The 11,876-nt window shown below is 45.6% G+C and overlaps 1 protein-coding gene across 1 annotated transcript in view; it reads left to right on the forward strand.

Moving 5' to 3' along the window:
- CD81 (CD81 molecule) overlaps positions 1-9,350 on the forward strand; it is a 73,684-nt gene extending 64,334 nt beyond the window's left edge. Inside the window, exons 4-8 of the mRNA XM_067540604.1 lie at positions 1,711-1,785; positions 5,568-5,684; positions 6,703-6,804; positions 7,575-7,673; positions 9,092-9,350. Coding sequence (XP_067396705.1) covers positions 1,711-1,785; positions 5,568-5,684; positions 6,703-6,804; positions 7,575-7,673; positions 9,092-9,154 — 456 coding nt within the window. The 3' untranslated portion in view covers positions 9,155-9,350. The remainder of the gene's footprint in view (positions 1-1,710; positions 1,786-5,567; positions 5,685-6,702; positions 6,805-7,574; positions 7,674-9,091) is intronic.
- The last annotated feature ends 2,526 nt before the right edge of the window (positions 9,351-11,876 follow it).

The following is an 11,876-nucleotide window of genomic DNA, read 5'->3' on the forward strand; positions in this document are numbered from 1 at the left end:
ATAGAAAATTAACCACTGCATCACCAGGTGCCCCTGGAAACCCTAAGGTTTGCCCCTCGCAGTGGAGGAACAGGAGTTCCCAGTGGGACGTTATGGCCGAAAGTGCTAATGCGATCCTTGGATGTATAAACAGGGGAATCTTGAGTAGAAGTCGAGAAGTTTTCACCTCTGTTTGGCACTGGTGTGACTGCTGCTGGAATCCCGTGTCCAGTTCTGGTGTCAACAATTCAAGAAGGATGTTAGTTCAGAGAAGAGCCATGAGAATGATGAAAGGATTAGAAAACATGCCTTAGAGTGATTGAGCTCTGGGAGCCTATCTATTTATCTTAACAAAGAGAAGGTTAAGGAGTGACTTGACTGCCATCTGTAAATACCTGCATGGGGATCAAATATTTGATAATGGGCTCTTCAGTCAGGCAGGGAAAGGTATAACATGATCCATGGCTGGAATTTGAAACGAGACACATTCAGACTGGAAATAAGGCATATGTTTTTGACAATGAGGGTAATTAACCATTGGAACCATTTACTGAGGGTCATGGTGGAGTCTCTGGCCATTTTTAAATCAAGGCTGGATGTCCTTCGACAGCAGGGCTTCCCAAACTCTACCACATTGCATACCACCGATGTAAAACACCACCACCTGTAGTATCACCACCCAGAGGGGTGGGGCTGGGAGGTGGGGGCAGCTGCCGCACTGCTTAGGGCAGAAGCGGCTCCTGGCTGGGGCGCTGGGCCCATGTGGGAGAGGGGTGGGGCTGGGAGGGGGAGTGGCCGCTGCTCTGCTTGGTGGCAGGGCTGGCTCTGGAGTGGCTCTGGCCAGCTGCTGTGGCTGGGAGAGAAGGGGACAAAACAGCCGGGCCACCCTGGGTGCTGGGGCTGCTGTGCTCTGCCACTGCATGGCAGAGCACCACTGGAGGCTAAATGGGCAGTCCCCCAGCTGCAGGTAGATGCGTACCATCTACAGCATATCTTTAGGGATTTTATTATCATATTATTTTGGGGAAGTTCTATGGCCGGTGTTGTGCAAGTCAGACTGGATGATCACAGTGGTCCCAATGGCTTTGGACTCCATGCATCTTGTAGAGGGAGGGTCTGGCTTGGCAGGAAGGAGGCTGAGCGGAGCATTTTGGTTAAGTGCTAATAGGGTGAGACTTTGGGAGCTGTGTGTGTTCACATTTATGCAAAAAACTGCAGTAGCTTTGCAGGGCTGCACCTGCCAAGAGAGCCCTCCATAAATCACAGTCTGACGCACTGCCGCTCCTTAGCGGCTGGTACGTGCTGTTAGCACCGCGTTGGCAAGTCTAGAGTGGCTCTGTCAAAGCAGGAAGCTCGCACAACATGCCCTGATAGACTCCCCCTCCCCTCCACTCTCTCTCTTGCTCTGATTGACTGACAGGTCTCTGATAATCTCTCCCCAACCCAGCCTGAAGCCTGAACTCTGTTCCCAGGATGGGATCAAGGGCCTCTTCCCTCCTGGTACCATGCATGTATCACTATAGCTAGAGAAGAATGATTGTTTTTGTTACAAAATGCTTGAGCTATTGAAACCATGTTACTATCCCCATCAGTTGAACCATGCTTTTTCCCCTTGTGGGACAATTCCATCCCATTCTTCATCCAGTGGAACTTGAGCCACCCTCTCCAAAGCCCCTTTATCAGCCCTGTAGTCAAGACTGTTTATGACCCTCTCTTAATCTGTCTTCACAGTTCTTCACTTGCCTGGTGATCCTGTTTGCTTGTGAAGTGGCTGCTGGAATCTGGGGATTTGTCAATAAAGGCCAGGTAAGAAAAATATTCCTGAAACCCTTGTTTCTGTGTGACCATGTGACTGTGCAATAGTCTGCTATGGTTCTGTCCCAGGTGGTGGAAAGATGGTCTTGTGGTTAAGCATCGACTGAGACTCCGGAGATGTGGGTTCAGTTCCTGGTTCTGCCACAGACTCACAATGTGACCTTGGGCAAGTCACTTAACTTCTCTGTGCCTCAGTTCCCCATCTATAAAATGGGGATAATACTTTTTGTTTAGTTCAGTAAGTATTTTGTGGCAGAGATTCTTCCTGAGTGAGAGTGTCCCAGCTGGGTTCTCTAGATGCTACTGCAATATAAATAACAGAGGTGGACCCTTTCACAGACTTCTGATGTGTAATCTGGGTGTACATAGATATATGTTGAAAAATATATAACATAGAACAAACCTGGCTGCATAGCACAAAGGGAAGCTCTGGATTCTCACAGCAACAAACCCCAGCAGGTGGTCTGGCTCAGGAGCCAGGTTATATTGTAAGAAGAGATCTATTGCAGGTTACTGCTCTTCAGAAGTGTTGCGTATAAGCTGTGAATTTTCATCATGCCAGGAGCAGATGGCTGCTGCCTTTGATACCATGCATGCACAGGATGCAGAGATTGTATTCAGGCCAGGCACTGTGTACTGGTCACTCACACTTGAGGTGGGAACGATAGACTTCCCAGGGAATAGGTCCATGTGGACTTCACAGCCTGAAATCTCAGGCTACGCACACGTATTCTGAGGAGCCTGAAATGAAGGACAGGATCTAAGTAAACACCCACCACCCTGTCTGCTCTCTTTCCCTCTCACACACACCCCCACCCCCGACACACACACCAGCTGCCAGGTACCAATTCACTTCTCTACGTAATGTCACCCTGTTCTCCATGTTGATTCCTCCCTGTCATCAGCCCTGCACTGCACTATGCCCTGTCTTCTGGACAGAGATACACTGGAGGAAAGATGTCTCATCAGAAACCAGAGTATTGTTCCCTAAAGGGGGGTGGCAGGGTAGGGCTGGCTCTGCCTTTCGAGTCCTGACTGTCCCCACCTTTCTTCTGGCACAGCATTCCTTAGAAACGCATGCTATGCCTTCCAAAGATCAGTTGTGTCTGCATGAAAACTTTGGCAATCCCACATTGAGGTGGGAACTGGACATTAATATTCTGGTCACTTCACCATCATGGGGCTGAAGAAAAGAAGCGGATTTACTGTGTTTGGAGCAACAATTTTAGCATGGGGAGGGGAGGAGAGTTGGAAAGTCATTTGCTTTATTAAGAAGTTTAATTAAACTACACAAGCTGGTGGTTGTCAGTTCCATTTCAGATCCGTTTTGAGATGCATCACTCCCCCGGCAGTAGGTGGAAACATGATTGATAGGAGAGAAGCATTATTCTATTATAAAAAAAACTCTGTGGCTAAGCATATTAACCCTTTCAGGATGATTGTGGGCTGTGTAAATGTTACTTTTGTCTGGATATTGCTGGTGAGAGTCCAAGAGCTGACAAAAGGAATAAAATCCAGATAGGAATTTGCAGTTGCTATTGATTTTTTTACATGGAAAGCGCTCTGATACCCTGGAGATAGGCGGCAGTATAAAACCCTAAAATAGGACTAGGATTTGCCAACATGATGAGAGCAATGGCATCTGCTAATTGTGATTTGATGTAACGTTTTAATACAAAGGAGGGTAATTCAGGCGCTTGCTTGATCACACTTTTTGTGTCTGTTCTCCCTGCGCTCAGGGGTGTGGCAGCTGGGGATCTCTGCTAATAATGCTGACAGTCTGTTTCAACTGCCCCCCAATCCACCCTATTGATGCATGGGAGGAGAGGGAGAAGCTGGAGCTGATGGGGGTGCTCTGATCAAAGGAGAAGCAGCTCTCTGTAAACCTCTCCGCTGAATGGTTCTGACTAAAGGTCACTTGTATTCATTAGCGCCAGTGGCACTGGAGCACATTTATCCACCAGTCAAGTCCAGATGGTGCTGAATAAATGGAATTGGTGCATTTTGCCGCCTCTTACAACTGTTCATGACATCACTGTGGGGAAAGGTCATTTGGTAATAAAAACAGTACCTCACGCCTTCTTTGTTATCAAATCAGAGGTGCTCCTTGATTTCTGATTTGGCTGAGATGGCTTAGATTGGCAGTGGGGGTGGGAAAGGTTAATTTCCCCATGACTCTACTAGTGGGTGACTTGGCCTGATGATGTCGCACTCAAATCCAAAACATTGGGTAGAAGGAAGGGGGCAAAAGAGCAACTAATAAAATAAAAACTGGGGTTTCGAATATTTTACCCTGTCTGCTGTGACCCCCTCTCAGCCCTGAGAGGGATGGGTTGCTGCAGATTCAGTTTAAGAGCTCCGTCCCCTCTTATTTCTGCCATCTAATCTTTTCCCTCTGCTCCTCTCACTTCCCTCTTTCTGTTTTTCCTAAATTCCTGCTTTTCTTGTGGGGGGAGGGGCAGGGTGGTATTTTGTTTAAAGTGAGTTTTGGCACTTGTGAAAGATGGCAGGCCAACCTCCCTGGATCCTGCTTTTTTTATTAATGTTCAGGCTTCCCTATGTACCCTGGCACTTCATAGTGTTCCTTTGCACTGTTGATTGCTGCCATGTTCTGCCCCAGAGGTGGCTGCATTTTAGTGGGCAAATTGGTAATTATACAATACAGTGGAGATTTTTCAAAGCCCCCTAGCAGATTTGCACACCCGGTTCCAATAATGTCCATACCCGTTAGGCAGCTTTGAAAACATCAGCCAATGTATAGAGAACATTTGTAGAATACTTAGATATCATTGGCTGAAAAGCAGTATGTAATGAATGAAGCTTATAATTTTTGCCCTTCAGAACATTCAGTAGCTTGAGGTACTTTCCTCTGTGTGAGGCTGAGGGGAAGTGGCTCTTACCTCTATAAATAAATATAGTCTGGCTAAACTTGCCTGCTTCCTTTCTCTTCAGAGACCCAATAAGTGTAACTTTCCATAGTTAAGCCACACAGTTCTTCAAAGCAAGCCAATTTTATTCTTAAGGTAGAAGCGTTACAGCGTAAACCTGTTAAAAACAATTAAAAAAAAAAACAAAAACAAAACCTACATGCATGCTAATAAGCTTGCCAGAGATCACCCCCTCCAACATAGTTCCCAGCAGGAGTAATCTTTTAAAACCCTTCCCAGGGGTTTCCCTGTGGCTTCAAGTTCATCACACACTTCACTCAGAATGAGAGCACTCATGAAAACTTTAGTCCATCCTTTTTTATGGTGTGGAGGTCTTTGAACTGGAGTTCTCAGGAGCAGGTAATCCAGAAAACAGTTGGGTTTTTTTTCCTACCCAAGGTGTAGCTTCAAAAGGATAGATTCAGAGTTGGTCATTTGCATTTTCCTCACCTCCAAGTATTTCCTAGGAAATCCACTTCACATGTATTGTCCTAAAAAGTCCTTTGAAGTTCCTAATATCTCGCAGAGATTGCATTATTCTGATCTTCCTGCTAAAGAAGTTCCATATGATCCCCCAGATTTTTAATATAATGAACTCCAAGGATGTTAAACTGTATTGAAGTTTCATTTGGGTCACTAAAGTTTGTCCAGGATATTTACAGGATATTGCCATAATTGTCACAAATACAGCCAAACTCTTCTTCTTCAGCTGGGAATCACACTGAGGGTGACTTGCCACTAGCTGGGCTGCCTGGCATCTCTACCACTTTGCACGCAAGTTGGACAGATCGGTTTAGGTTTATTTTCTGTGGCTGTGAGAGGGATTTTCTTTCCCTCCCTCTGCAGGTTGCCAAAGACGTGAAGCAGTTCTACGACCAAGCATTGCAACAAGCATTGCAGTCAGACCTGTCGATGAGTGAGGCGAATAACGCGAAAGCGGTCGTGAAGACTTTCCATGAAACGGTAAAGTGCCTGGGATAGCTATTGTGGGCTCTCCATAGAGCATAAAAATAATCGACCCAGTCACAGTACTATCTCCAAATCAAAGGTCCTCTGGTGTCCACAGGGGATGTGCACCTTGGAGTAATTGGACCAACCCATGTGTGATGAGCCCTCCTTAAATTTGTGGGACTTTATAGAAGTGGTCAGGAATAAGTATTGTTGTGCCTAAACTACTGCTCCTGCAAAGGAAGAGGCAGTGAGGTTGAGCAGCTTGTGCCTTGGACTCCGTTGAGAAGACACTGACATGATGATGTCCAGGATGAACCTTTCGGGACTGGTATCCAGGCTTTCTCAGCACATGGTCTTCACTGTGAAGATCAGAGTTAGCTCAAGCCTAGCTATTTTCAGAGCTCGGTGCAAACGCCCCCTCTTTTCAGCAGGCTTCTCAAATAACAGGCAATGAGGAACTGAAGGGAAAAGTGACAGAGATGCCAGGTCTGAGTAGTTGAACCAAGGGTCAGCAAGAGCAGGGTCCCCTGGAGATTAAATTACATCCATATCTTAATATTTGGCCCTTGGATACTTGAGTGTTGTATTGCCACATGAGCTAGATAGCATGACAGAGGCACCTGCTTAGTATTCTGTTTTACGTGGAGCCCCTTAAGTCAGGTTAGTTTAAATAAAAGCCCTTTTGTTTACCCTGAAGCTGTCCCATGCTTCCATTAAATAGAATCCAATGGAAGAGGAGCTCAGCTCAGATGAATTCATTCAACATTTCCTCTGGCTCTGGTTAGATGTTCTGGGATCGCCAGGAATACACGTCTGGTGGGATTATCCTAACCAGCAGCCATTGCATTATGCAGAAGTCAGAACTTGAATTTGGAGGTTTGCTACTCTCCATACAAGCCAAGCTGATACCTGTGACCTGGAAATGCATGCTGCAGGGGTGGCTTAGGCCCATAAGAAGTGACTCCTACTCCCTGAATGTTCCTAGATAAATGTCTGCAGTCTGCTAACTCTGCATTCTCGTCACATGTAGCTGGATTGCTGTGGTGCTGGTACCATGAGCGCCCTAACAAACTCGGCCTTCCAGAGTGAGTTCTGCCCAAAGGACAAAAACTTGCTTGAAACTGTCATACAGGTAAGGATGGCTGTTCTTTCCACAGTACAGTGTTGGGTGAGGGAGCAAGGCCACAGAACCCTGCTGCGCTCTTGACACACACTGGAAGCTCGCCCTCGCCCTGGTAGGGCATCAAGGGTTGCTCAGACCCACTTCTTGAATTGGAGCAGTCTTCCCCATCACAATCCCACCAAGAAGGCGCGAAGAAAGCGATGGGTCAGAATTAAACACCTTATCTTCTGCCTTAATTTGCCCTCAGGCTCTAGTCTTCTCTAATAGCTGGCCAAGTTGGTGGGGGAGTAAGTGGGAATAGCAAAGGGAGTGAGGATAAGAAATTCATCTCCTCAGCATGGACATCCCCACTGGAAATAGATGGACTATTCAACATCGAATGAATACTCCCCAGAAAGTCCGAGTCTGGGGCCTGGTGCTACTCTTGCATGCTAAGTTTAGGAGACAGGTGGCTCCAGCTTGGCTGTTCCTTAAAAATGCGTTGGGTTCATATTGTGGAATGCTAGGATGCTCCCCCATCCTCTCTCTCCCTGTTCCACTGTAAGGTGCCGGAAGCTACCAATGGGATGAAATTTTCACTTCCCATGAAATCAATGGGAATTTTGCCATTGATTCCATTGGGCCCAGGAATTTATGCCATGCAGGTGCATGGCAATGGGAGGGATAGTAGAAATATTGAACTCCACTTCTTCCTGTACAAATGTGCGTTGGTACACAGCTACAGAGGGAGGGAGAGAGAGAGAGACCCGTATGCCTGACATGCATTTGCCTCCTCTTAGGGTCGCTTTCCCCAAGACTGTCATAAGAAAATTGATGAGCTGTTCTCTGAGAAGTTGTACCTGATCGGTATTGCAGCCATCGTGGTGGCTGTGATCATGGTAAGTGTCCACGTTGGTGCAGCCTGCGAAGGTTTATGGTTTAAACTCTGACTTTCTTCTGGATTTTTAAAGTGAAACCATAAATCTAGTGCTCTTGAAAGCACATGGCTGATAACGCTGACACAGTGCAGGCATGGGCTGTGCCACTTCACCCCACATAGCTCTACTGCTAATACTGACCTGAAACTCCTACTCCGCTGCCCTGCCCTGCCCTGTTTGCTAAGAAAGCCCTTCCCCCGCCTCTCCAGTGTACCTCAAGGCGAACAGATCCCAACTGTGCCGAGTCGAGTGTTGGTTCTGTGACACAGACAGAGACTTACTAGAGACTAGGGTGGGAGCCGCCAGACTAGGTGTATTGTAACCACAGCCATATTGAGTGTCAAGCCTCCAGAACAGAAAGGCAAAATGCCTTAATCTGCTGCCCCACCTCATCTCCCTTGAAAACCATTTTAATTCTGTTTAATTCCAGCCTGACTTTCAAGACCACCTGCTGGAAGGAATTTGTTTTCCTTCCCATGCTGCACTGTGCTCAGTGTAGGTGGGCTAGAGAGCTAACCAGGAGCACAGTACCCCTCTCCTTGTCCATTTCAGTTCTCGTTCCCATCAGTACTCTGTCTTCCATTGCATCCTGTCCTGCAGCCAAGACACTGAATGCTACAGTAACTGTCTTCAGTCTGGCTGCTCTACTCTGAGCTCTAACTCATGAGGTCCATAGCAGAATAAGCGGTTGCCCTGAATTTCGTCAAGTGCTTCTTTTAGAGACCTGCAGCAATATTTTTACTCAAAATATAACTAACCTGTGGTGCGCTCTGTTGCAGGGTATGACTGAGGTATGTCAGTTAAGTTTCACAAGGGGATTAGACACTTACGGATTTTAACTCTAGTTGAGATTAAGTTACAAGAGCGCTCTCTCCTGATTTCCAAGGTACAAGCAGGTCTCCCAGCTGGGGGAAGGAAGAAATGTTATTTTCCCTTACATTTCAGAATTTCTTCAGTCAGTTCATAGGAGATTTCTACTCCTTCCTCCAAAGCACCCATTGGCTATTTTAGAGGCAAGATGCCAGGAGTAGATGGGCCATTGTCCTGTTCTTGCATTGTAAATTGTTGGCTGAATTCTCGACCACGTCCAGGCTCCACTAAGACACAGTGGAGGCAGAGTGCCCTCAGGAAGCAGCCAGCTGCCGTGCCCCGATCCTGTGGTACCCCACGCTGGAGGAAATTAGAGCAGCAGAGAGCCTGACTTGCATACAGTCATGTCATGGGCAGAGCAATGACTGACTCCTGCTTTCTCCTGGTCCAGAAAATGTACGAAGGACGATGGGTCCTGGAGTAGCACAGCAGACCAGGGAATCAAGCTGTCTTATGTCATTGGGGCTTATGATTGAGAACTTCACTGGTGGTCTTGTTTCTTCTTCCAGATCTTTGAAATGATCCTGAGCATGATATTGTGCTGTGGCATAAGGAACAGCTCCATATATTGAGAAGCACAGAGTTGGGGGGAAGGTTGGAGATGACTGCGCAAAAGGGACCCCAAGTGCCACCAAGTGACCAGGAGACATTTCAACAAAAGACAAAGAAAACTCTGTATATAAATACTTCCAATATTACCATATAGTACTTATCATTTTTACTTTGAACTACTTTTTTTTAAACAAGTAAAACTTTCCCATGACCTTGTGGCTGTGTTAGTTACACATCAGTTTTGTGTGGTAGGGAAATCTACTGTACCCACGATTCTGACCCTTTCTCTCTTTTTTTTTTGTCCTCCCCATTATTTCAGTGATGATGCTTTTGATGCAGAAACACAGAGGTACAGAACAGCAGGCTCCAGCCTCTTGTGAGGACAGTGGACACCTTTGCCTTGGTTTTTTGGGGTTTTTAAGTTTATAACTGGAAACTGAAGCAGGATATTTTTTGTTCTCATCTCTTTTTTTCCTTGGCCCTGACTCCATGGCATTCCCTAGCTGCTTATAGGAAAGTTTGGTTTGGTATGCAAAGCCTGGTAGATATGAAAGGCAGGGGGGGCAGTCCCTCAAGATGAGATGCAGCCCAGGGGGATCTGGAGGAGATGGCCTGTTCCAATCAGATCCATTTATGTTGCTAAATAAATACGTGAGTTTAATAGTTAGAATTTAAAATTCTAACTTTACCTTTTTCCAGGGGATTGTGACTCATTTAAAAATACACACAAAACCCCCCCAAATTTTGGGCTAAAGTTGTCCTATAGGTTCATAGCCTGGGAGTGAATTTGTACCCTGTTTTTTGTCTTCCTCTCTCCCCCAAAATTATGCAAGAGACTGAAAAATAAGTCTGCTTTATATTCCTGAACACTTCTTCTTTCCATTCATGTAGCTTGAGGGTTGCGGGGGGCTTAATGTCCAGTCTGGTTTTGTTAGTTTCTAATTTGAACTAATCCTTCTGTATAAATGATCTATAAAAGGAGGGGAGGGCAGGTAAGAGCTGAGGTCCTGAATGCACAAAATCCTCCACAAAAGAAATGCAGCATAATTTTTGAGTTTTCTCATGTGTTTCAGAACTAATTTTGTTCTTGCATTGTTTGATACAGTTTTGCTTGCTCATGGCATATTGTCATATATGCTATAACTATGCCAAAAAATCCCATAACCTATTAAAGAAAATTGAGGGGGGGGGGGGGGGAAGCCCTCCATTTAAAACCTGCATTAAGGGTTGGAAACCAACTGACTAAAGCTGGGAAATTCAGGATTTAAAAAGGCACCCGTTTAAACATTCTTTTTTTGTTAAAATCCAAGCTAGATGTTACCAACTAGTTGTGTGTGTGGCTTTAACTGTATGCCACTCCATTGGGCTAACAGAACAGTTATTGCCCTGCACATAGATGATAGTGTGTGCCCCAGATCCTATGTAATAAAGGGGTGTGTGTGTGTGTGTGTGTGTCTAAAAGATGCTCTATATGTATAGATATATAGATATATATATTTTAAGCAAAGCTATTTCTCTTCCCTACTCTTTATGAACACTTGAGCTGGGAACTGAAGCAACTCTCAGCTGTTGGCTGAGCAGAAGCAGGAAGTTTTTATTCTCAACCCAATTAAGATTTGAGCTCCTCCCCCCCCCCCCCCCCCTCCCCAGGAATGTTTCTATTTCCTTGAAGTTTTTTTTGTTGTTGTTTTTTAACTTTCAAAAGTAAGTGTGTTCCAAATCAGGGTTGGGGTGAGGGGGATCCTGTGTTCTTTCTAGTTGTACACACCCCCTTCACCACTGTGGTTTAGGTACCACAGCCATTGCTGCAAACTGAATGAGAGATTCCCACATGTGGAGCAAATTGATCAAACCAGAGGCTTATTTTTTCTCCTTGTTTCCCCTTCTTGCCTCTTTAGCACATAAGGGCTTTTTTTTAAAAAAAATAGTGACCAAGGGAAGAGGTGTTATCAACACAGCCTTGATTGATTGGGCAAGAAGTAATTTAACCTTAGAAGCAGCCTTAAAGTAACACTGTCCTGAATGTTCATTTTGCATGCATTGGAAATGAGAACAGATTGTGCACCAGGTGCCTCCTCCACTATACATTTTTAGGGTCACTGCCTCTGATATGTGGCTAAATATAAAATGTCATGCATCAACTGAGCATATGTTTACATATATGTGCATGTTGGCACACAGAATGGATGTGTAACTCACCGCCTCTTTGTCGACTGTTGATACATGTGTATAGATATGCCATTAAGCATTTCAGTTTTGTTTTTTCCTATACCGTATATTTGATATTGTTCAGTATTCAGTTGATGCCGTGTCAGTTGCTGGAGCTCTGTTTGAAGATGCACTGGGTCTCTCTTCAAAAAGACAAGTGCAGGTTAGGCATATTCTTATGTGTTGAAGCTTTTAAGGTACTAGACTTGGCCTTTGTGGTAGCAGGTGGGAGAAGGTGACTATTGAGGAGCAAGCTGGGCTGACTCCTGATCGGTGTCAGAGGAAAAAACAAGGAAGCAGAGTCTTTGGTCACACAGTGCCCTGGGCTTGCTGGAATTTGCCGTCCTCCCCAGAACTATGTAGCAGAAGGTAACTATTCAATTTGACCTCTTTGTGGTGTCTTTGTGGTTGTCAGCCACCTATGCAACCTCCCACCGTAGAGAAGAAGCCTGTATGGAAGAGATGCTGATGGAGCTCGGAGCTCTGAAGGCTGGGGAATGGCTTTTCAATGTGGTGGCTGTGATTTGTGACTAG

This window comes from Emydura macquarii, unplaced genomic scaffold (genome assembly GCF_026122565.2).
Source record: "Emydura macquarii macquarii isolate MOO-44397 ecotype Brisbane River unplaced genomic scaffold, CSIRO-AGI_Emac_v2 contig_587, whole genome shotgun sequence".
NCBI lineage: Eukaryota > Metazoa > Chordata > Testudines > Chelidae > Emydura > Emydura macquarii.